General features: G+C 44.7%; 1 protein-coding gene across 3 annotated transcripts; it reads left to right on the top strand.

Moving 5' to 3' along the window:
• Positions 1–735: 735 nt before the first annotated feature.
• RAB5B (RAB5B, member RAS oncogene family) lies at positions 736–21,278 on the top strand. 3 transcript variants are annotated; one of them, XR_002480135.2, is made up of 7 exons: positions 736–819; positions 13,784–14,046; positions 15,161–15,312; positions 15,578–15,700; positions 16,259–16,352; positions 16,684–16,887; positions 20,955–21,278. XR_002480135.2 is itself a non-coding variant. In XM_021687172.2 (6 exons), exons 2-6 carry the CDS (start codon positions 13,884–13,886, stop codon positions 16,797–16,799), a joined length of 618 nt encoding a protein of 205 aa, XP_021542847.1. In that variant the 5' UTR covers positions 736–819; positions 13,784–13,883; the 3' UTR covers positions 16,800–19,310. The 3 variants fall into 3 exon arrangements, 2 of the variants coding, with proteins under 2 accessions (XP_021542847.1, XP_021542846.1); XM_021687172.2 differs by lacking the exon at positions 20,955–21,278 and having other exon boundaries at positions 15,191–15,312; positions 16,684–19,310; XM_021687171.2 differs by lacking the exon at positions 20,955–21,278 and having other exon boundaries at positions 16,684–19,310.
• Positions 21,279–21,287: the final 9 nt, after the last annotated feature.

Genomic DNA, 21,287 nt, shown 5'->3' with positions numbered 1-21,287 from the left:
GGATATAAGGGGTGGAGGGGAGAAATAGGTGAAAATGAAAGGAAGCTACCACTTCTTGGAGTTGCCTCGGTCTCAGCCCCACCAAAAAACATCTCAGACCGCCGGCGCTGGCCACCCCAAAAATTCCTGTCCTCTGGGGCCCCACAAAAAGGAGGCCGCATCGACGAGAGTGCCACTTAAATTACTAGGCTCCGGTTCCTCAGGTGAGATGCTTCTCTTTAAGCCGCCAATTTGTCATAGAGGGCGGGGCCCCAGGGTCAGTCCCCGCCAAATCCGGGGGGAGGGGCGAAGGTCAGCAGCGGCCCTCCTAAGGCTTCTTTCAACCCCGCCTTGCCTGCCATTCAAGTTCCGAATCTTCCCAGTACTGGTTAAAGCTTCACTTTCACCCGCCTCCATCACTCACCTGATTAGATGTTTATGAGTCAAAAGGCGGGGTCATGAGGGTGTCGAGATATTATTGGTTGACATGTACGCCTGTCAACAGTGCACCGCCCTCCGTCTCAGAAAGCTCGCTCTTTAATGGCTCCTCACCTCGTCCATCTTCAGAGTTTCCCTCTCTGTATTGGTCTGGGGCCCCGCCTGTCCAGTCCCTCGCTCGTACTCGTTGGTGATAGCGCCGGAAGAGGCCCGCCTTTCTCCAGAGGATTGGCGGATTAGTGCACACACCGCCCACCCTCGATGTAGGCGGGTAATCGTGCTATTGGCTGGGGCCCCCGCCCCAGGACGAGAGGAGGAGGAGGGGCAGGAGGGTTTGGTTGAGCTGCAGCTGTTTGTCTGTTCGACACAGGCTTGGGCCCGACGGGGGAGACGGAGCCCCAGGTACCGGGCTGATGGAGCCTACGAGGGCAGGGGCGGAGGCGCCCGGGAGAGGAGAACAGTCTGGCCTGAGAGCAGAGGCGGGTCTGGGCCTCAGCGAGGGGTCAGAGTGGCCCACTGGAGAGGGGAGCAGGGGGCCGGGCCCCCGCAGGCCTAATGGGGGCGCTGAGGAGGGGGTCGGGCAGGCTGGGAGCCCGAAGTTGGTGAGGCCGGGAGGCGGCCGGGTTCTGTTGGCGGGCCAGGGGCCGGCGCGGGAGGCTCCGAGCTGTGTGAGGGCAGGGGCAGGCCTCATTGAGCAGCGCTGAAGAGGGAGGAGCTGGGGGAAAGGGCCGGGGCCATGGGTGAGGTAAGCCCATTTGCCGGGAGGTGAGGAGGGGTCAAACCTGACGCCCGGTATGCGAGGGTAACCGGGGCTGGGGGTCTCGAAATGACTAATTGGAAGGGCCTGAGAAGGCTTCCTAGTTGGGTAAGGGCCATTCTCTTCAGGGAAAGTGACTATTATAAAAATAACTAGGGTGCCCCTGAGTTGAGCCGAGAGGGATTTGGGTTCATTGAGGGAGAACGGAGGCAAAAGACGAAAGCTTTACTAATCTAGAAGACTAGTTGGCGAAGTGGCCCCAGGGCCTGGTATCAGTTAGGGGAGCTTCTGGGAATGCTCAAGGGTGGGCCGGAGGATCTGGGTCTTGGAGGACCCACTCTTTTGTTCCTCTTCGTATCGAGATGTGGTAACCTGAAGTTTTTGGGTACTCCCGGGGTAGCTAATGAAGACAAAAGTTAAAAAAAAAAAAAAATTCTGTGGCTGTTGGCCGTTCCAAACTCAGCCCCTACACTTTCCCTTGGCCTGAACTGGTTTAGGGTGCAGTATCTGTTTCTTGTTACCAGTCTCAGCTGGGTTAGGGTGCAGTCCTGTGAAAGAGCTAAGAAGTTGGATTTGGGGGTTTTTTGTTTCTTTCTCGCTTAATAATCTGGTGTATGGTGGATACTGTATCTCTGACCTAGAAGCAGGGGATCAGTGATTTTATTATCCGCACTTGAAAGGGGCTTAGAGATCCCCAGCCACCATGAGATCTTCTGACCATAGTTGGTGAAACTTTTGTGGGACTTACACTTGGGTATTTCCCAGGCAGGTAATGGTTAGGTGGAACCAAGCCTGGAAATAAGAGGCTGTATCACTGAGGAACGGATTTGAGGAAGAGTGAGAAATTCCATTCCAGAAGGTTGGCATCACCCCTGTTCTTTGTCTACTTCAGGAGCCCAGGTTTCTGTGCTATTAGAAAGTTGGGTCAAATGCCTCAACAGTGAGGCATTTGAGGAAGGGGGTGAGTAGAGAAAAAGAAGATGGATTACTAAGGCACAGGAGTCTACCCTCCCCCATATATTTTTAATGGTCTGCTGACTTCTTTAGTCCCCCATAGATTGGAGTTTATTGGATTTTCCCTTATTATACTTCCTCCTTTTACCTTTTTATACAAATGTATTTTATAACTACATTTCCTCTGAATTACAAAAGTAATATGTACATATTTTAAAATATTCAGGATGTACAGAAGTGTACAAAGTGTAAATCTTCCCACCTATTCCTCTCTCATTTGTCCAGAAAGGTCAGAGACTAGAGACAGCAGATCAGACTAATCTCACTTTGCTTTGGGGATGTGCCACCAAAGGCAAGTCTGTTTTCACGTTCTCACCAAACTCTGGTCTCTCATTCTTTCCAGTTTTCCCTTCTGGAATGATACTCTGTTATTTATTGTGCTCCTTTTACTCTCATTTTGTCTTCTATCAAAATCAGACAAGCAGAGAGGTGTACTCTAGGTTATCCTTAAAACACACAGAGTGCCCCCTGCCCCCAGTTGTGCACTGGGTATCCTAGGAAATGCCCAAATAGGTGGCCAGTACTTTTTTCTCTTTTATGGGCAGGAAAGGAACATTAGGTGAATCATTTGTTTGGGAGAATTATTGGATCTTTGCTGAAGTGAGGAATTTGAGACCTCTATCTTCTGGTTCATGGTCTGTGCATGTTCAGATTATATAACTGTCCTTTCATTAACCTAAAAGATGATGATGGTTCTCCTAAAGGGCCTCTGTATCTGTCTTTCTGTAGTGATACAAGAAAACTCTCAAGTTTCTCTGGATTTGAAATTGTTTCCTCTAAAACTTCAGTATAGTTGGGACATTTCATTCTACCACCTTATTAATTGAATTTGTCCTTACTGGCTTTAGAAGGCTCTAGTGTGCCCAGCCTTTGTACAGTGCCCCCAGAAACTTTGATTATGTACCCTGAGGAGTTTTTATTTTCCTTCTGCAAAGCCAGTCCTAGAGAAAATTGTGTGTGTGTGTGTGTGTGTTAATTGTCTCTATAGGCTTTGCCATTTTCTACATCCTGCTGGTATACCTGTCCCTTTCTTCTATACTTTTTTTTTGCTTTTCCACCTTCCTATTTTTTTTTTTTAATTTTTTTTAAGTAGGCTCCACGCCCAGCAGGGTTGAACTCACGACCCTGAAATCAAGACTTGAGCTGAGATCAAGAGTCAGATGCTTAACCCACTGAGCCACCTAGGTGTCCCTCGACCTTCCTCTTAATCAAAGTCTACCTTCAAGAAACAATCTGACACAGATCGAGAGTTAAAAACTATTTGGAGAAGAGGTCTTTCCCCTTATTCTTCAAGTCATACTTGATTACAAGTTATACCTTGTAACTCTTAGTTTTCCCAGGAGCAAGGATTGCTTTTCTATAGTTTCCTTGTTTTTATGCATTGATACGAATTTGACTTCTGAGGAGGCATAGGGTAGGAGAAGCAAGTGTATAAGCTGCTCCCTAATCCTAAAGCATTTCAGATTGGAAAGTAACCAAAGTGTTAGACAATGAACTTAAAATAAGGAAATGCAACAGCCCTCTAGGAGGAAGGATACCTTAAAACCCTACACAATATGCTCCCCCTTCCCAAGAGTGTTGTAGGAAAGATTTAGTCATTGAACAGTAACTGAGCTGAGTAAGGAGCCAACCAGGTGAGCAAAGTGTATGCAGATTTCTGGGCCAGATTGTGGCTGTGGTTTAGGGGCAGTGGGTACCTTTTCAGAATGTTCACTAGCTCTGATGGTTTGGGTTTTTTTTAACTTGTGTTTCTCAAGTTCAGGAATTAATAGAGATAATGTCCCAAAGTTTTTGAACAATTAACATTAACTGAAAACTCAGGGAACTTTAAGCCACAGTTGCTTCAGTGTTAGGGTGGGAGGGCCGCATATTGGGTATGATTAGGCCATCTGAGCATAGTAACGGGTGACAGGAAAAGCAGTTAGCCCATGTGAGTTGCAACAGGACTTTGTGGGCTGGGTCCCAAGGGGGCCCTCCATCCAAGGGAGATCACAAAGAGGCCAGGGAGAGAATTGGTTTTCTGAAGACTATTAAAAACATTCCCAAATGGAACTGAGTGAGAAGCTATCCAGATGACACAGAAGGGGAGGAATAGATGAAGGAGGGAAGCAGGTTTGCTTTAGCATTAATTAATTTAGGGAGCATTTAATGAACACCTACTAGGGACCAGGCATTGTGCTGTGCTCTGGAGAGTCAAAATGACAAAAAAAATAGTCACACTTCTTGAGAAGTTCATAGTTCGGCAGAACAGACACACACCATTAACTTATATAATGTAGTAAGTGCTGTGACAGAAATATCATCTTAATACTGCAGGACCCCAGAGGAAGCAGTGATGAATTCTGCTAGGGTGAGAGGGTAATTATGCAATTTTACAGAGAAGGTGACATTTAAGCTTGGCCTTAAAAGATAAATTAGGAGTTTACTAGGTGGACAAAGTGAGGAAGGGCATTCCTGTCTTTTCTAGGTCAATAATAAAGAACTTGTACTACCATGCTGATAAGAGATAAGCATGCTTTTTACCTTTTGGGGAAATATAAGGGGGAGAGTGGGGAGAAGTGGAAGGACTCTCATTTAAGACCATGACTCATTAGTTAATCTTGGATAAACACAATGGAAGAGCTGAGCCAAGTAGTAGAACTCTCAGTTCAAGATCTTAGTAATTTTGGGTTGAGAGTTGAAGGTATTTACTGGCTTTTGCCCTATCTTCCCTAATCAGTAAATCTCTTAGATTAGTCCCAAGGTCCACAGACGCTTGTAAAAGTTACCACTCTTTCCCTGTCATCTTCCATTAAATTATTTCCATTTCAACCATCCTGGCAGGGTTGATGAAGACCTTCTAGAGAGGCATAGTAATGAGCGAGTTCTGTTAAAAGACTGTGGAACTGGAATCCAGTTCTCAGGGAAGGCCTGGGTCTAGCTACCTTGTTTTTAGTCCCAAGGAAGTACTTATCGAAACTGAATAGAGGCAGAAACTAATCAGTCTGAACTCTTCTTTCTGTCCTGGTGTCCTCTGCAGAGTTCAATTCAGAGTTAGCATCTCCTGCTTCCTTAAGAGGTATAGTGGTATATTAAATTAGGAGTACTTGCTAAAAGGAGATTTAGCTGTCTGTATGAGAACACCTGGCAAGTTGATTAACATTATTTGTAATAGCTGTCTATATGGTAATACTGGCAAGTTGATTAATATTATATGCCTCAGTTTCCTTACCTGTAAAATACAGACTGGACTAGACCTCTAGACCGCCTCTTAACTGGGAAACTGACCTTATGGGGCTGACATTTGGGTGTGGGCTAGACTCCAGTGGCTATATATCTGGAAGTTAGTCTCTCTTAATAGGTAATAGACTTCTAAAGGCTTCATAATGTGGTTGACATAGAGACTCAAAGATACCATGTAGAGGGGGGCCTGAAGAGTAGTCTTGCTCTAGCTGGGATCAGCAAGCTAAGAAACCTTTCCTATTTATACTTTCCTGAGCTGCTAGGGGTGCTGCCCACACTCAAGAACTTGCCCCTTCATCCCACCTTTCCCCTCCCCAGTGGGCTGATGCTGTGATCAACCCTAAGACCTCCCTAGTTAATGGTCATTTGATAAACCTTTTTTGTGGAGCTGCACATCGAAGGAAAGTCAAATCTGATTTTTTTTCTCTTCCAAACTGAAAGGGTTGAAGGGAAGAATAACTTCCTTGCCCTCCTTTTTTTTTTTGCCTCCGGTTTGAAGGTAATCACACCACTTGGCTGGGTGGCTGTGATTTATTTTTTGTCTTTGAATGGATCGTTGGCTTATTGTCAACTCTTAGCAAAAAAAAAAAAATCACCACTAGAAATCATTTGAATTTTTTTTTTTAAGATTTATTTTTTATTTGACAGAGAGTGAGCACAAGTAGGGGGAGCGGAAGGCAGAGGGAGAGGGAGAAACAGGCGGGGAGCCTGATGCAGGACTCAATCCCAGGACCCTGGGATCATGACCTGAGCCGAAGGCAGACGCTTAACCAACTGAGCCACCCAGGTGCCCCAAATCATTTGAATCTTATGTATATTTCACTTCTGTACCCCTGATCTTTTGAGAGCCTAGCTATTGCATAAAAAACATGATACCCTTATATGCATGTTGAGATTAAAGATCAAGGCACAGTGATGGGCAGCCCATCAATTACTGTGAACAGGGAAGGTAAGACATATTATTGAGGTGATACATTGGGGTAGGAGGTAGTTTTTTCTTTTTTTTTTTTAAGATTTTATTTATTTATTTGAGAGAGAGAGAGATCGCGAGAGCAGGAACACAAGCAGGGGGAGTGGGAGAGGGAGAAGCAGGCTTCCTGCTGATCAGGGAGCCCCATGAGGGGCTTGATCCCTGGACCCTGGGATCATGACCTGAGCCAAGGCAGACGCTTAATGACTGAGCCACCCAGGCACCCCAGGAGGTAGTTTTTTCTAACCCAGTAGTTCCTAATCTGTGATGATCCAAGGTTGCTTAGTAGTAAGAAAGTTTGCTGATTGTGTCTGGGCTCTGGCTTAATTTATTGTCGGGGGCGGGGGTGTGTGACAGGTTTTGCAACGTGAATGTGTTTGTGACTGTTTCCTATCTCCACATTTCCCCTACTCCCTACTGTTTTCCCAGGCCTAGAGCCATGTGTCTGCCTATGAGAACTCAGTCCATTCTAACTCCCATGTTTTCTTACTGTAAAGTAGTAACATTGAGGCTTAGTGTTCTGCCCCTTGGATCACATGCTTTGAAATAGATGAAAATGTGAGCAGATAATTGGGGTGCCTGGCTGGTTCAGTGGGTAGAGCATGTGAGTCTTGATCTCGGGGTTGTGAGCTCAAGCCCCACCTTGGACGTAGAGCTTACTTTAAAAAAGAAAAAAGAAAATGTGAGTGAATAAGTCAAAGAATCTAGTAACTTTTCCTGTTGTGTCTTAAGAGTATAGCATATATATGTCACCTAAAGGAAACTTGATCAGCTTATCATCTGTCATTTTTTTTTTCCTGTGGTGTCACCTGTTTTCTAAAGTGTGTAGCATTATGATGGCCTATCTTTTGTTATGAAACAATGTATATGTAATGCCACATAAATATGTTTTAAAAAATAATTCCTAAGAGAAAGAAATTTTTTTTTTTTAAGATTTTATTTTTTGACAGAGAGACACAGTGAGAGAGGGAACACAAGCAGGGGGAGTGGGAGAGGGAGAAGCAGGCTTCCTGCTGAGCAGGAAGCCCAATGCAGGGCTCGATCCCAGGACCCTGGGATCATGACCTGAGCCAGAGGCAGACGCTTAACGACTGAGCCACCCAGGTGCCCCAAGAGAAAGAAATTTCTTTTTTTTTAATAAAGATTTTATTTATTTGAGAGAGAATGAGATAGAGAGCATGAGAGGGGGGAGGGTCAGAGGGAGAAGCACACTCCCTGCTGCGCGGGGAGCCCGATGCGGGACTCGATCCCGGGACTCCAGGATCATGACCTGAGCCGAAGGCAGTCGCTTAACCAACTGAGCCACCCAGGCGCCCCGAGAAAGAAATTTCTTAAATGTACCCAGAAGTTTGGAATTGAATTCAAATTCTGTTCTTTACTACTTTTTCCTACTCCCCTCCCTCCCCAAAGATCCTTACAGATAAGGAAGCTAGGGCTCAGAAAGGCAAAGGGAGTTAAGTAGCCTAAGATCACAGTGGGTTACAACTGGCAAAACAGAATAAAACTCAACCTTGCTTGATTCTAAAGCCCTTACCGACACCACAGGGGACTGCCCCAGTCTAGTTTAGCTTCCCATTTTCATAATTGCGTCATAACTTTAGTAGCAGGGTTGGAGAATCCTCTGACCCCTGAAGAGCTATATTCAGCCCTCAGCTTCATTTCATCTAGAAGTGCTATAATAGTAACCATAGCCTATAGGCTGCCCAGAAACTTGACTTTCTCCCATTCTTATTAACCCATCTTTCATTGTCAGGCCTCTCCAAAGCAGTGTTTTTTAAACTTTTTTTTTAATCATGACTCATAATAAAACATTTCATATCATAATTCAGTGTGTGCACATAAAGTGAAACATTTTCACAAAATGATTCTTATTATTTGCAATACACTTGTTATTTTTTATTCTATTTTTTTCTTTTTTTCTCCCCAAATATTCTGATCATGATCCACCAAATGATTTCAAGGTCACTGTTGGTTTACAGCTCACAGTTTGAGAATGAAAAGAGCTAAAGAACTGTGACTAATGGTTAAGAACCTAATTAAGGGGCACCTGGGTAGCTCAGTTGGTTAAGCCTCCGACTCAGTTTCAGCTCAGGTCATGATCTTGGGGTCATGGGATCCTGCCTGTTTTGGGCTCCATGCTCAGCGGGGAGTCTGCTTGAGATTCTCTCTCTCCCCCTGCCTGTCCCCCCTGCTCGCAAGTGCTCTCTCTCTCAAATAAATAATCTAAAAAAAAAAAGAACCTAATTAACTGATTCTTGCAGTACTGGTTCCCAGAATTTAGGATTTTGTGGACCAACTTATTTATTTATTTTTTAAAGATTTCATTTAGGGCACCTGGGTGGCTCAGTCGGTTGAGTGTCTGCCTTCGGCTCAGGTCGTGATTTCAGGGTCCTGGGATCTGGTCCCACAGTTTGAGAATGAAAAGAGCTAAAGAACTGTGACTAGTAGTTAAGAACCTAATTAAGGGGCACCTGGGTGGCTTAGTTGATTAAGCCTCCCACTCTTGATTTCAGCTCAGGTCATGATCTCGGGATTGTGGGATCCAGCCTGTGTTGGGCTCCCTGCTCAGTGGGGAGTCTGCTTCTTCCTCTACCCCTCCCCACTCATGCTCACGTTCTCTCTGTCTCTCTCGCAAAAATAAATAAAATCTTTAAAAAAAAAAATAAAGATTTTATTCATTTATTTGAGAGATAGTGAGAGAGAACAGGAGCAGTGGGGAGAGGGAGAAGCAAGCTGCTAAGCAGGGAGCCTGATGTGGGGCTCAATCCCAGGACCCCCGGATCATGACCTGAGCTGAAGGCAGATGCTTAACCGACTGAGCCACCCAAGCGTCCCTAATTTATTTTTTTTTTTAAGATTTTTTATTTTATTTGAGAGAGAGAAAATAGGAGCGGGGGGAGGGGCAGAGGGAGAAGCAGACTCCCCTGCAGAGCAGGGAGCCTGACACGGGGCTCAATCCCAGGACCCTGGGACCACAACCTGGGCCAAAGGCAGACGCTTAAACAGCTGAGCTACCCAGGTACCCCTGGACCAGCTAATTTAAATTTGAGAGTTTTGCTTTCCCATATATGGTTATTTAGAAAGCTTACTACTGCCTGTCACCATTATTTTTTAAAGCATTAAAAATTATTTAGAAAGCTTTTATTTTTAAGATTTTATTTACTTATTTGACAGAGCACAAGCAGGGGGAGCTGCAGAGGGAGAGGGAGAAGCAGGCTCCCCGCTGAGCAGGGAGCCTGATGCGGGGCTCTATCCCAGGACCCTGGGATCATGAACTGAGATGAAGGCAGACGTTCAACTGACTGAGCCACCCAGGTGCCCCTAGAAAGCTTTTAAATGTATGTCCTAAAAATATTAAAAATTTATATTTCCTATTTTTTAAAAATTGTGTAGAATGAAAAAAATCTGAGTCCTTCACATACCACCCTCCTCAATCCCACTCTCCTCAGAGGTTGAGTGTGTATCCTCCCATACTGTTTTCTTTCTTTCTTTTTTTAAAGGTTTTATTTATTTATTTGACAGAGAGAGACACAGCGAGGGAGGGAACACAAGCAGAGAGAGAGGGAGAGGCAGAGAGAGAAGCAGGCTCTCCCCTGAGCAGGGAGCCCGATGCAGGGCTCTATCCCAGGACCCTGGGATCATGACCTGAGCCGAAGGCAGACGCTTAACGACTGAGCCACCCAAGTGCCCCTCCCATACTGTTTTCTATACAGAATTTTGTTTTACAGAAATAGGATCTAACCATGTGTTTTGTTCTACAACTTTTTTTTTTTTAAGATTTATTTATTTATTCGAGAGGGTGAGAATCTCAAGCAGGCTACACACTGAGTTGGGAGCCCAACGCAGAGCTCGATCCCACCACCCCAAGATCACAAACCCAGCCGAAATCAAGAGTCAGGCACTTAACCAACTGAGCCACCCAGGTGCCCCTCTACAACTTTTTAAAAATAGGTCTCAGAGGTTTTTTTGTATAATATATATATTTACTTTTGAGAGGAAATTAATACTAAGTAAGAAGTTAGGGATGCTGCTCTCTCTGCCTGATGCTCCCCCTGCTTGTACTGTCTGTCTGTCTGACAAACAAATAAATAAAATCTTAAAAAAAAAAAAAGTAAGTTAGAAATCTTGTTATAAAGAATATTCTTTTAAATTGGATAAATTTAGGGGCACCTGGGTGGCTCAGTTGGTTGAGTGTCCAACTCTTGATCTCAGCTCAGGTGTTGATCTTGGGGTCGTGGGTTCAAGCCCCGTGTTGGGCTCCATGCTGGGTGTGGAGCCTACTTTAAAAAATTTTTTTTCTTGAATAAATTTAGCTTTATGCAGAACTTGCTATATTGTCTCTATTTCTTATTTCATCATAAATCACTGAAAACTTCATCACAAAATAGCCTATGTATATCTGGATTCTTAGGACTCACTGGCCTGAGGAATATAAAATACCCAGTAGAATCAGAGTAATTTCTTACATTCCTCTATCTTAATCCAGTCTACTTTGGGACTTTTCTGAGTTCTCACTTCTATCTCATTCCCGTTAACTTCCTCTTTACACTTTTGTTTTTTCTGTTTTTTTTCTCTCTACTTCTTATCAAGCCTGCTTTTTAGGAATATATTAGTTAAAATTAATATTGAGATATACTTTAATATATTAAGTTCATCTTTTCTGTGAATCAGGGCCACTAAATAACAATACTTATTTTTTAACACTATGCTAAACACATCTTTTCCTTAATCTTCATTGCTACTCTATGAGGTAGGCAGTTTTTCCATTTTATAAAGGTGGAAGGCAAGGCTCTGAAATTTTCTTGACGTCATTAGTAATGATTAGTAGCTTAATATTCATTGAGCACTTGTCAGATACTTACATTTAAATTATTTCTGTTACCGGGGCGCCTAGGTTAAGCGTCTGCCTTCGGCTCAGGTCATGATCCCAGGGTCCTGGGATCAAGCCTCACATCAGGCTTGCTGCTCGGCGGGAAGCCTGCTTCTCCTTCTCCATCTCCCACTCCCCTTGCTTGTGTTCCCTCTCTCGCTGTGTCTCTCTGTGTCAAATAAAGTCTTTAAAAAAAATTAATTCTATTATTTAATTCTCACATCAGTTTTATGAAGTAAGTGCTCATAAGGCTATTATCTCATTTTACAGATGAAATGAATGCACAAACAGATTTAGTAACTTGCCCAAAGCTTCACAGCTAGTAAGCAGAACTGTAAAAATAAACCCAGTGAATTGGACAGTCTTTGTTCCTCTGCACTGCCTCCTGTATGATTTTTCTGCTTGTCTGTCTTTACTGTCTTTTCTAGCTTTACTAGAATTACAGATTGTTACTAGAATCAACCTTGAAGAAAGAAAAGATTAATTTGAACAAAGTACAACCCAAGTAATGCTTAGGTTTTGGACAGAGGTTTTGCATGCTCTGATCATGCTAATTCCTTTCAATCTCATAGTCCCTTTCCCCTCAGAGTCAGAATGATGAAATACATTCAGTTTTGGATGATTAGACTCTCAAGAGTCTCAACCTCTGTCTCTTCCTCCACCACCAGCTTTCCAAGCCTCTTGAAAGGTAAAGATAGGTAGTTCAGTTTATTTTCATCAAATGTTTATTGCTTGAAAATTTACCCCTATGGGGCGCCTGGGTGACTCAGTCGGTTAAGCGTGTGAGTCTTGATTTCGGCTCAGGTCATGATTTCAGCGTCCTGGGATCAAGCCCCATGTCCACCTCTGCACTTGGCACAGAGTTTGCTTAGAATTCTCTCTCCCCCTTTCCCTCTGTCCCCCCCGCCCCGCTATCTCTCTAAAATAAATAAAATCTTTAAAAAAGAAAAAACACCTACATCATCCTCTTGAGACTCCTGCATGTGTTTAGAAGGTACACCCTCTTTCTTTGCCTCTAATATGGAGGGCTACAGCTGTTAGGCACATTTAGTGTGGAGAGTTATCTAATCCCTAGGCACCTGGAAGACAGCTGCAAGTTGAGAGTAGGTCAGGCCTACTGATTCTTCAATTTGATAGATTCTCAGACTTGGAGAGGTGGCAGGAGCAAAGTGAAAGAGTGGATGCTGAATGTGGTCTGTTGGTTGTCTGTGGTCTATTTTTCTACTCACCTTTGACCAGAAATGAGAAAGAACAGATTTTTTGGCAAATAAACCCTGGTTAGGGTTTCAGAAATGTCAAGAAGACTACTGGTTATGTATGAAGGATACGGAACCAGAAGCTACCCCCACTCTTAGGGAGGGGTGACTCCTCTCATACCCCTAGAGTAAATCTTTCATTTTGAAAGCTAGAAAAAAGATGGGGGTCAGGGGGAAGGACAGCACCAGGATACCAGGGTACTGGGGATCTAGGGCACCTGTGGGTGCATTCGGGTGTTCTTCAGGCCAACTAAAAGTTGATTGGTTTGGGGCGCCTGGGTGGCTCAGATGGTTAAGCGTCTGCCTTCGGCTCAGGTCATGATCCCAGGGTCCTGGGATCGAGTCCCACATCGGGCTCTCTGCTCCTTGGGAGCCTGCTTCTCCCTCTGCCTCTGTCTCTCATGAATAAATAAATAAAAATCTTTAAAAAAAAAAAAAAGTTGATTGGTTTGGGGGTGCCTGGGTGGCTCATTCGGTTAAGTATCTGACTCTTGATTTCAGCTCAGGTCATGATCTCAGGGTTGGGAAATGGAGCCCTCTGTCAGGCTCCGTCCTAGGCTGCTTAAGATTCTCTCTCCCTCCCTCTGCCCCTCTCCCTCTCTCCCCCTCTAAAAAGGGGGGAAAAATGTCTCAAAAGTTGATCGGTTTGCTGTTTTTTGAAGACCTGGGGTGGGGGGCCTGGGTTGAGCATCTGGCTCTTGGTTTCAGCTCAGGTCATGATCTCATGGGTTGTGGGATCGAACCCTGTGTCCTGCTCCAGGCTCAGTGGGGAGTCCCTCTGCCCTTCCCACTCACGTTCTTTCTCTCTCAAATAAATAAATCTTAAAAAAAAAAAATTGAAGACCTGGTGGGGAATTAATGGGAAATAAACTTATTTCACACAGTTTTCAGTCTCTCCATTTCAGCTCCCTTGGCAGTTGAGGATTATGTAGTAGAGCAAACTCCACTTCAGATGCAATTCTTTTTTTTTAATATTTATTTGAGAGAGAGAGAGAGAGGGCCTGATCCCAGCACCCTGGGATTGTGACCTGAGCCAAAGGCAGATGCTTAACCAACTGAGCCGCCCAGGTGCCCCCAGATGCAATTCTTACTGTTCCCCATTCTTACCACTGAGTGTCAGCTGCCTGGGACCCTGTCAGTGGGATAACCTTTTAATGGTGGATGATTTTAATTCAGTCCTCATAGGAGCAAAGAAATGAAGATTTATCTTTTCTCTAAAATGGATTGCAGCTGCAATGTCCCTGTGTTTAATTTTACCCACTTTTTTTTTCTTGCAGGACTGTTGAAGTCTGAAGTCCCCTCCCCTTCCCCCTTCCCCCCTTTGCCGCTTTGTGGCATCCCCCTCCCTCCACCCTTTCCCATTCTGATAATCTAGCCATGACTAGCAGAAGCACAGCCAGGCCCAATGGGCAGCCCCAGGCCAGCAAAATATGCCAGTTCAAATTGGTCCTGCTGGGTGAATCTGCAGTGGGGAAGTCTAGCCTGGTATTACGTTTTGTCAAAGGGCAGTTCCATGAGTACCAAGAGAGCACTATTGGAGGTGAGTACCTCAGGGAAAGAAGAGGCTCAATGTTTAGTGAGGCTTTTGAAGGGAGATCTAGGTACCTGTCTGTGGAGCTGGCCTTTTTAGCTCCTTGGAATGGAAATCCTTTATAAAACAGGAAAAAAACTGCCATAATGACAAAAAGTAGGTATATGTTTGTCTCCTTGCTTCCTAGAAGAAAATTAGAAAGGTTGACCATTGCACACCAAGAAAATCACTAATTTTTTAAATCTCAGTTTGTCTTCATCCCACTTTTTTCTTAATCCATTTGAAGTTCAGTTGAGTATCATCTTGAGCAGGGTTGGTTTAGAGCAGTGATTCATAATCAAAAATGTATTTCAGAATCACTTGGGAAACATTTCATCCTGTCATGCTTGGGCCCTATCCTAGATCTACTGAATAGTATTGGAAATAGAGTGAGATTGGTGGAGGTATAGACATGTATGTTGGGAAAAGCTCCTTAGATGATTCTGATGCACATACCTGGTAAAAGAGAGGCTAGAACTAAATACAAAAGATAAAAGGCATCTGCCTTTCCCACCTTTGCTACCTTCTACCTTCTGCTACTCCCAAAATAGGGCCCTAGTTCAGTAAAAGATCTTTTATGAGAACTCCCATGTTACTCCTTCCCTGCTTTTACTAGTCACCTTGGAAATGTGTTCTTGGACCAGCAGAAGATTATATAAAAAAGTAACAGCCAAATAATATTGATAATGGTGGGATTTGCCATCAGGCTTTAAAGTCTTCTAATTAATTATTGATGTGACCTCTATCTGAAGCTTATTTTCTGTCATCATCTCTTACTCCTCTGTTTTGGTTAGAAGAGAGATGACTGGTATAAGTGTCAGTTCTTTTCCCTAACCCTCATAGTTTATGTGCCCCCATTCCTTAGGTAGAGAAACTTCTGGCAGGAAGGACTTAGCCAAGGGCAGTCTTAATCCTGCTTCTAGGACCTATACATAAGGAGGGGAATGGAAAACCTTTTCTTTAGCTCAATGACCTGGGTGGTGACTGGTCTTAGACAGAAAATGGAAATATTGTGAAGGGGGCTGGGATTTTCCCATTGACCCTCCCACTTACAACTTCTTACCCTCCATTCTCTCATCCGTAGCGGCCTTCCTCACCCAGTCTGTTTGTCTAGATGACACAACAGTCAAGTTTGAGATCTGGGACACAGCTGGGCAGGAACGATACCATAGCTTGGCCCCCATGTACTACAGAGGTGCCCAAGCTGCCATTGTGGTTTATGACATTACTAATCAGGTAAGTGGGCTGAGAAGATTCTCTTGCTTTTATTTAGAGGAATTAAAATAGGTGGGGAAGAGAAAGCTGGTTCTTGAAATAGCAAAATAAGAATATAATTTACACTTCCACGTGCTGGTAAGACTGAGGTAATGAATTACAAAGACACAAGTGGTTTCAGTGAGGGAAGCCTGCCTGGGAGAGGTGAGTTTTGAGACTGGGTTTTGAAGATGGTGGACCTGGATTGGCAGTCATTCTGGCCAATTCTTCTCTTATGTTTTCCTAGGAAACCTTCGCCCGAGCAAAGACATGGGTAAAGGAACTACAGCGACAGGCCAGTCCTAGCATCGTTATTGCCCTGGCGGGGAACAAAGCTGACCTGGCCAATAAGCGCATGGTGGAGTATGAAGTAAGATGGCCCAGAGAATCCCTCTGTAACACACTCCCTCTGTGCTTGGGACCTTTTTTTCATAAACCTGCCCTCTCTGAAAACCTCATCTGAGGACATTTATCATCTCATTCCTCAGTTCCACACCAAGTTAAATACAGCAACACTGTGACCCTAATGACAGCCAGGAGATTTTAGAGGAGACAGAAGAAAATTCCAGAGCAGAGGGGTAGGGAAATGCCAGCTATGGGGCTACTGATGTGAAAACGGGAAAGAGGGAGCAGTTGAATTTGAGGTAAGGGACTATTCAAGTGTCACAACCTAAAAGCCCCCAACCAACTCACCTTCTTCCTCATAATTAAGATTCCTGACACCTGCTTGTTGGATTAAGCTGTCTAGACCATGAGTTATCCTTGAGGGAGTTGTCACCAAAATATGGGTCCAGGGCCAGCTGGCTCAGAGGGGCAATTAAAGGGAGGGAACCTAGGATATTGCCTAGCTCTGGTGCTACATGGGAGTGGAAAGGCAATACTTGTTCCTACCCTACATTCTGAGTACTGGTACACCCACCCCTTTCAGGAGGCCCAGGCCTATGCAGATGACAACAGCTTATTGTTTATGGAGACTTCAGCCAAGACAGCTATGAACGTGAACGATCTCTTCCTGGCAATAGGTAAGGTCAGAAAAGCCTGGGATCTTCCTGTCTTTTTCCCTTGCCTCTAGACAAGATCACTAACCCAAGTCATAAGGGTAGAGGGGAATGTCTCCCCTTGTGAAAACTTTAGGTATGGAAATATCTTAACTTTCCATTATGACCTCAATCCTTTGGCTGCGGCTTTAGCCCCCTCATCTTCAATGTAGTTTACAAGTGAACCTTTTCCCCTCTTCAAAACATTCTTTTAATCTCTCAGATTTCTCCCTTCCCCATCTCTCCCCTACCCATAGTCCTTTGGAGGGATGAGTAAAATCGACCATACTTTTTTCCCTTCTCTTTTTATCTCTAGCTAAGAAGTTGCCAAAGAGTGAACCCCAGAATCTGGGGGGTGCAGCAGGCCGAAGCCGAGGCGTGGATCTCCATGAGCAGTCCCAGCAGAACAAGAGCCAGTGTTGTAGCAACTGAGGGGGTGGCTAGCAGCAAACAAGTATGGAGCTAGCACGAGAGCTAAGAAATAACCTCCACCCCCACCCCTCAGCACACAGCCCCTACGGTAACAGCACACTGAGCCCTGGCTCCCAAGGGCTGCCTCCTGACAGCTCCGTCATGGCACTTTTTAACGCTTCAGCAACCAACACCAGGCAGCTGTTGCCACTGGCCTCCTACCCCTACTCTGGGGCTTGGGAGTCAGATCCCCCAGGACTTAACCTTCCAAAACAAACTTTCTTCACTTTGTATTATAGGTGCAAGACAGTGACCTACTTATCTTTCCTCCTCTTCCTCCTCCTCATTTTTTCAGAAAACATTTTTTGTCTCCTGCCCCTTCTCCTTCTGCTTTTGGTCAATCCCTGTTCTTGATCCCCTTTTCCTCCTCTCCCCAGGGTGGAGAAGGTGGTGAACCCAGGAACTGAGGAAGGAGGTTTCCAGTTCAGTCACATTAAGGGCCCTGGGGGAGAGTAAGGCTCAGAGCAGGAGGGAGTAAGGAAACAGGTCCTTTTTTTTTTTGGTTGGAGTTTCTCATATTTGAAAACACTGCAGTCTCCATGAGTTGGCCTTGTGGAGGGTGTTTCTAGGTAGAGGTGAGAAAGGGAAGGCAAGCTCTCGGGGACTGGGTAGTTGTGTTGTTAGCTAACTGGGCAGAGGTGAAGAAGGTGGAGATGCAGTGTCACCTATGGCTCTGGAACTGTTCCAAGGCCTAATTTCCCCCTCACCCAGCCTCTTAGGTAGCTCCTCCCCCATAGTGGGGGAGACTCTGGACCCCAGAGTCCTCCAAAGAATCTTCACTGGTTGCCTGCATCTTTGGTTCTGCTGTGATCTAATTAGAGGAGGGACCAGTTTCTGATACCCATCCTCTGATTTATACATATGCATTTTCCCCCCCTCTGGCCTTTAGATGGCCTCAGCCCCAGCCACTATATTCCCCTGCAGTTTGCACTTTAACTGGTGGTAGTTCACTTGGGATACTTGTTTTATGGGGGGTTTTGATTGATTTACCTGCCCTCTCACCTTTTTAATTAAATGGAACCCAAGGTAGTATATATATGAGGTTTTGGGAGGGGCTGTAGAGAACAGGACCAGTGGCAGCTACTCAAGCCCAGTCTCCACTGCTTGCTTCCTCCAACTCTGATTCTTAACCTATATTCTTGCCAACCTAGCTCTCGAGTATAGGTTTGCCTTTCCTGGGTAATTAACTGAGCAACTAGAGAGTGGTCTCAGGATAGCCTAGGCCATGGTATGGGAGTGAAGAGGGGTCAGGCAAGAGGGAGGAGTTTTCTGTCCTTTCCTAAGGTTCATGTTCAATGATCCACCCATTACCATGTCTTTTCTACTTCCCTGTAAATAGGTATGATCTTTATTCCCACTGTACAGTCTGTTCTGTCCTCCACCTCCCATCAGGCCCTATATCTTTTCTCCTTTGTTAGTATCTTCAGTTTAGTCCCTCCATCCTTATCCTCATACCCACCCCCAGCCAGTGGTTAATCCACGTACCACTAGGGGCTAATACCACAGAGGCCTACTTGTGGCCCCCTCACACCATAACACCTGTTCCTGTGGATAGGGGACAACTGGCACTGAAGGTCCATCACAGCTGTCTCACATCACCAGGGGACGTGGGTCCTTTCTAAATCTCTAGCCACTCTTCACATCCTTCATCAGGTATTTTAGGATGTCTTTGGGAAGCCATCAAGGCAAGAGAGAACTCTAAACTCCTTCTTGTTCCAGCCCAGAGTTTTGGGAAAATTGGGGGAAGTAAGATAGGAAAGGTCACAGTGACCTAGGATTGGAACCTTTCTACCCTTTGGTTTACAGACTGCCTTCTGTCCCAGAGCAGCTGAAAAATCCTTGGAGCTGAGACTCTGAAGGACCCAGCTTAGGTTCTTCCACTTAAGACTCATTTCCCTTCCTTTTCCAGGGGCAGCCTTAGTTCCCGTGGCCCTGAAACACACATACATTTTCCCCTTCCTTTCCCAGCACCTACCAGCCTCCCAAAGCACCCAGTGCGTCCTTATAAGTGGAAGAACTAGGATAGCTCTCTTAAATTCCTTAGAAATGAAGTTTGTTTTTTTTTTTTTTTCCTCTGTGCATCTTTCCCCATGGAACAGGAGTGAAGTGTTTCATTGCCTTGGGGCTGGGAAACCATTTCTCCAGGCTTCTTCTCCCCTCCCCAGCCCCCTCAGGAACAGAATTGGCCTTAGCTTCTGGGCCTATCTGCTGCCTTCCTTCTATTTCCTACCAGCTCCTCTGCTTTCCTTTGAGCTCTCTTGGGCTTGGGGGTCTTACTTTTTATTTCCCAGCTCTTCATTTTTTTTCTGATCAGTTTTTTTTGGGGGGGGGTGTCCTTTTTTTTCTTCTTCTAAGAAAGCATTTGCCTTTTTCCCCTTTTCTTCCTCTCCCAACATAACAATCGTGGTAACAGAATGCGACTGCTGATTTACCGATGTATTTAATGTAAGTAAAAAAGGAAAAAAAAAAAAAGAAAAGAAAAGTGTACTGGAGTGTTGCTTTTTTTTTTCTTTTTTCTTTTTCTTTTTTTTTCTTTTTTTTCTTTTTTTTTGCTATTTTTCTGTCTGATACAAGAAATTTGGAAGAAAGGGCATCCAATGTTTTATTGAATCAGAAACACACCCTCTCCTACATCTTGGTATCTCCTTATTCCCTTTAATCTTTTCTTGAATAATGACAGAGCCCAATTTGGAAAATATTCCCTTTATTGCAGTTAAACTCCTATTCCCAGGCCACTAGAGAGCTCATCAAATCCGACCTAGCTTACTTTTTAGGCCTCTTAATGAAACATATATTGGCGGGGGAGAGGGGTGTCTATGGATCTCTGGGCAGACGACGGATGAGACTGGAGGGAGAGGTGGTATTTGTGAATCCTTTGAAGTATTATGCAAAAGTTTATGTGCATTTCTCCAGCGAAAGGGTGCATTGCCTTGTTAGTATCTCAGAGGGGTCCATGTTAAAGAAGGTTAAAAAAATCATTAAATTTGTGTTTTTAATTGATCATGTGGCTTCTACCCCAACAGGAAAATTTCTCCTAGATCTGCTCTTTTTTTTTTTTCTAGATCTGCTCTTGTTTGCTACTGTACTTGAAGCCCTTCAGTCCATCACAGTCTAAGTGGAGGTGGATGGGGGAGAATGATACAGAGAAAGATTGGGTATTGTTGCAGAAGGACAGGAAAGAGGACTGGTGTCAAACAGAGCTGGCATTGCAGTCCCATCTGCCAACTTACCAGCTGTGGCCTTGATCAAGTTACTTAGCTGCTCTCTGCCTCAGTTTCTTCTTCTGTAAAATGAAGAAAAGTTGAGGTTTAAATGTCAATTATGTAAAGTATGTGTGGGGCACACAAGGTGATACTGTTATTAGGGAGAAGTCTTATCCTGTGGCTTCAGACAGTTCCTAACTGATTTCTCTGTATCCTTGGGCTGAGCCTGTTTTTCAAGGCTGGTAGGATAGGTTGGGCATCATCCCTTGCCAAAGATTTAATTGAACACAGCTGAGTTGGAAGTCTTTCTATTTTCAAAAACCTCTGGGCCAAAATCACCTTTTACCTGTCAATTCCCTTTTCCATCTCTTAGTACTCCCTCCAAGGTTCCTTGATTCCTGGCAAAAGCTCTAGTTCACTTTAGAGCAGAAAGGGAGGGGAAATGATCTTCCAAAATTAAAGAGAAGACCTTCACTTAAAGGTTGTAGTTCAACCTTTTGAGCTCTAGGGGGCAGTGTGGACACGTTTGCCCCAGGTTCACAGCCAGCCAATAACAAAGTAAGTTTTCAGTCCCGCACCAAACGATAAAGGGTGATTGCAAACGTCTTAGTGCTCTCTACTCTGAGAGGGATTATAATCCTATTTTGGGGTGTTAAGATGTTATTGCTTTCGTTATGACCAATGATTTTTTAATTGACTTAACTAAGGAAAAAAAATGGCTAGCTATATTGTTGGTTCCATAATTTGGGAAGAAAATCAGCAAGTCCAAGGGAACTCAAAGTCTTTGAACCACTATTTAGGCTTCACTCCTGCTCTTATTGTTGGATATAAGAGAATTGAGCGCTTGACCTTGTTTCCACTAAAAGACAAACAAGGCTGTTGAAGTTGCAACACAAACGTTTGTCAAAAACAGGGTAGAGGCTCACCGCCGGGAGAAAGCCTGCTGGATTTCGAGGCCTCTTCAGTGAACGCACCTTGTGTCTCAGCTGTAGGGGCAGGGTGGGGGCATCTCAAAACTTCCCACCTTTAGCCCAACCTTTGGAGTCCTCGTCACCTTCCATTGCCCGGTTCCGGACAACAGTGAGGGTCCCATTCCTTGTCGAGCGGGGATGGAAACAAAAAACAGTCTTAGCTCGGAGCTCCCCTCGTGGCGCCCTGCCTGCCTCAGGCTCCAGGAGGCGGGCACAGCAGCTGGGAGGCGGCCAGCGGCCAGCCAATGGCTGGGGACGAGCTGAGAGGCGAAAGT

The sequence above is a fragment of the Neomonachus schauinslandi genome, chromosome 5 (genome assembly GCF_002201575.2).
Source record: "Neomonachus schauinslandi chromosome 5, ASM220157v2, whole genome shotgun sequence".
Classification (NCBI taxonomy): Eukaryota; Metazoa; Chordata; class Mammalia; order Carnivora; family Phocidae; genus Neomonachus; species Neomonachus schauinslandi.
This window is presented reverse-complemented; position numbering and strand designations above follow the sequence as displayed.

Bases quoted from the DNA above. Each gene is read 5' to 3' on its own strand.
- RAB5B (XM_021687171.2), top strand. From the start codon at position 13,884: ATGACTAGCAGAAGCACAGCCAGGCCCAATGGGCAGCCCCAGGCCAGC. The intron at 14,047-15,160 runs GTGAGTACCTCA...TCTCATCCGTAG, and splicing joins CCAAGAGAGCACTATTGGAG to CGGCCTTCCTCACCCAGTCT. The intron at 16,353-16,683 runs GTAAGGTCAGAA...TTTTATCTCTAG, and splicing joins CGATCTCTTCCTGGCAATAG to CTAAGAAGTTGCCAAAGAGT.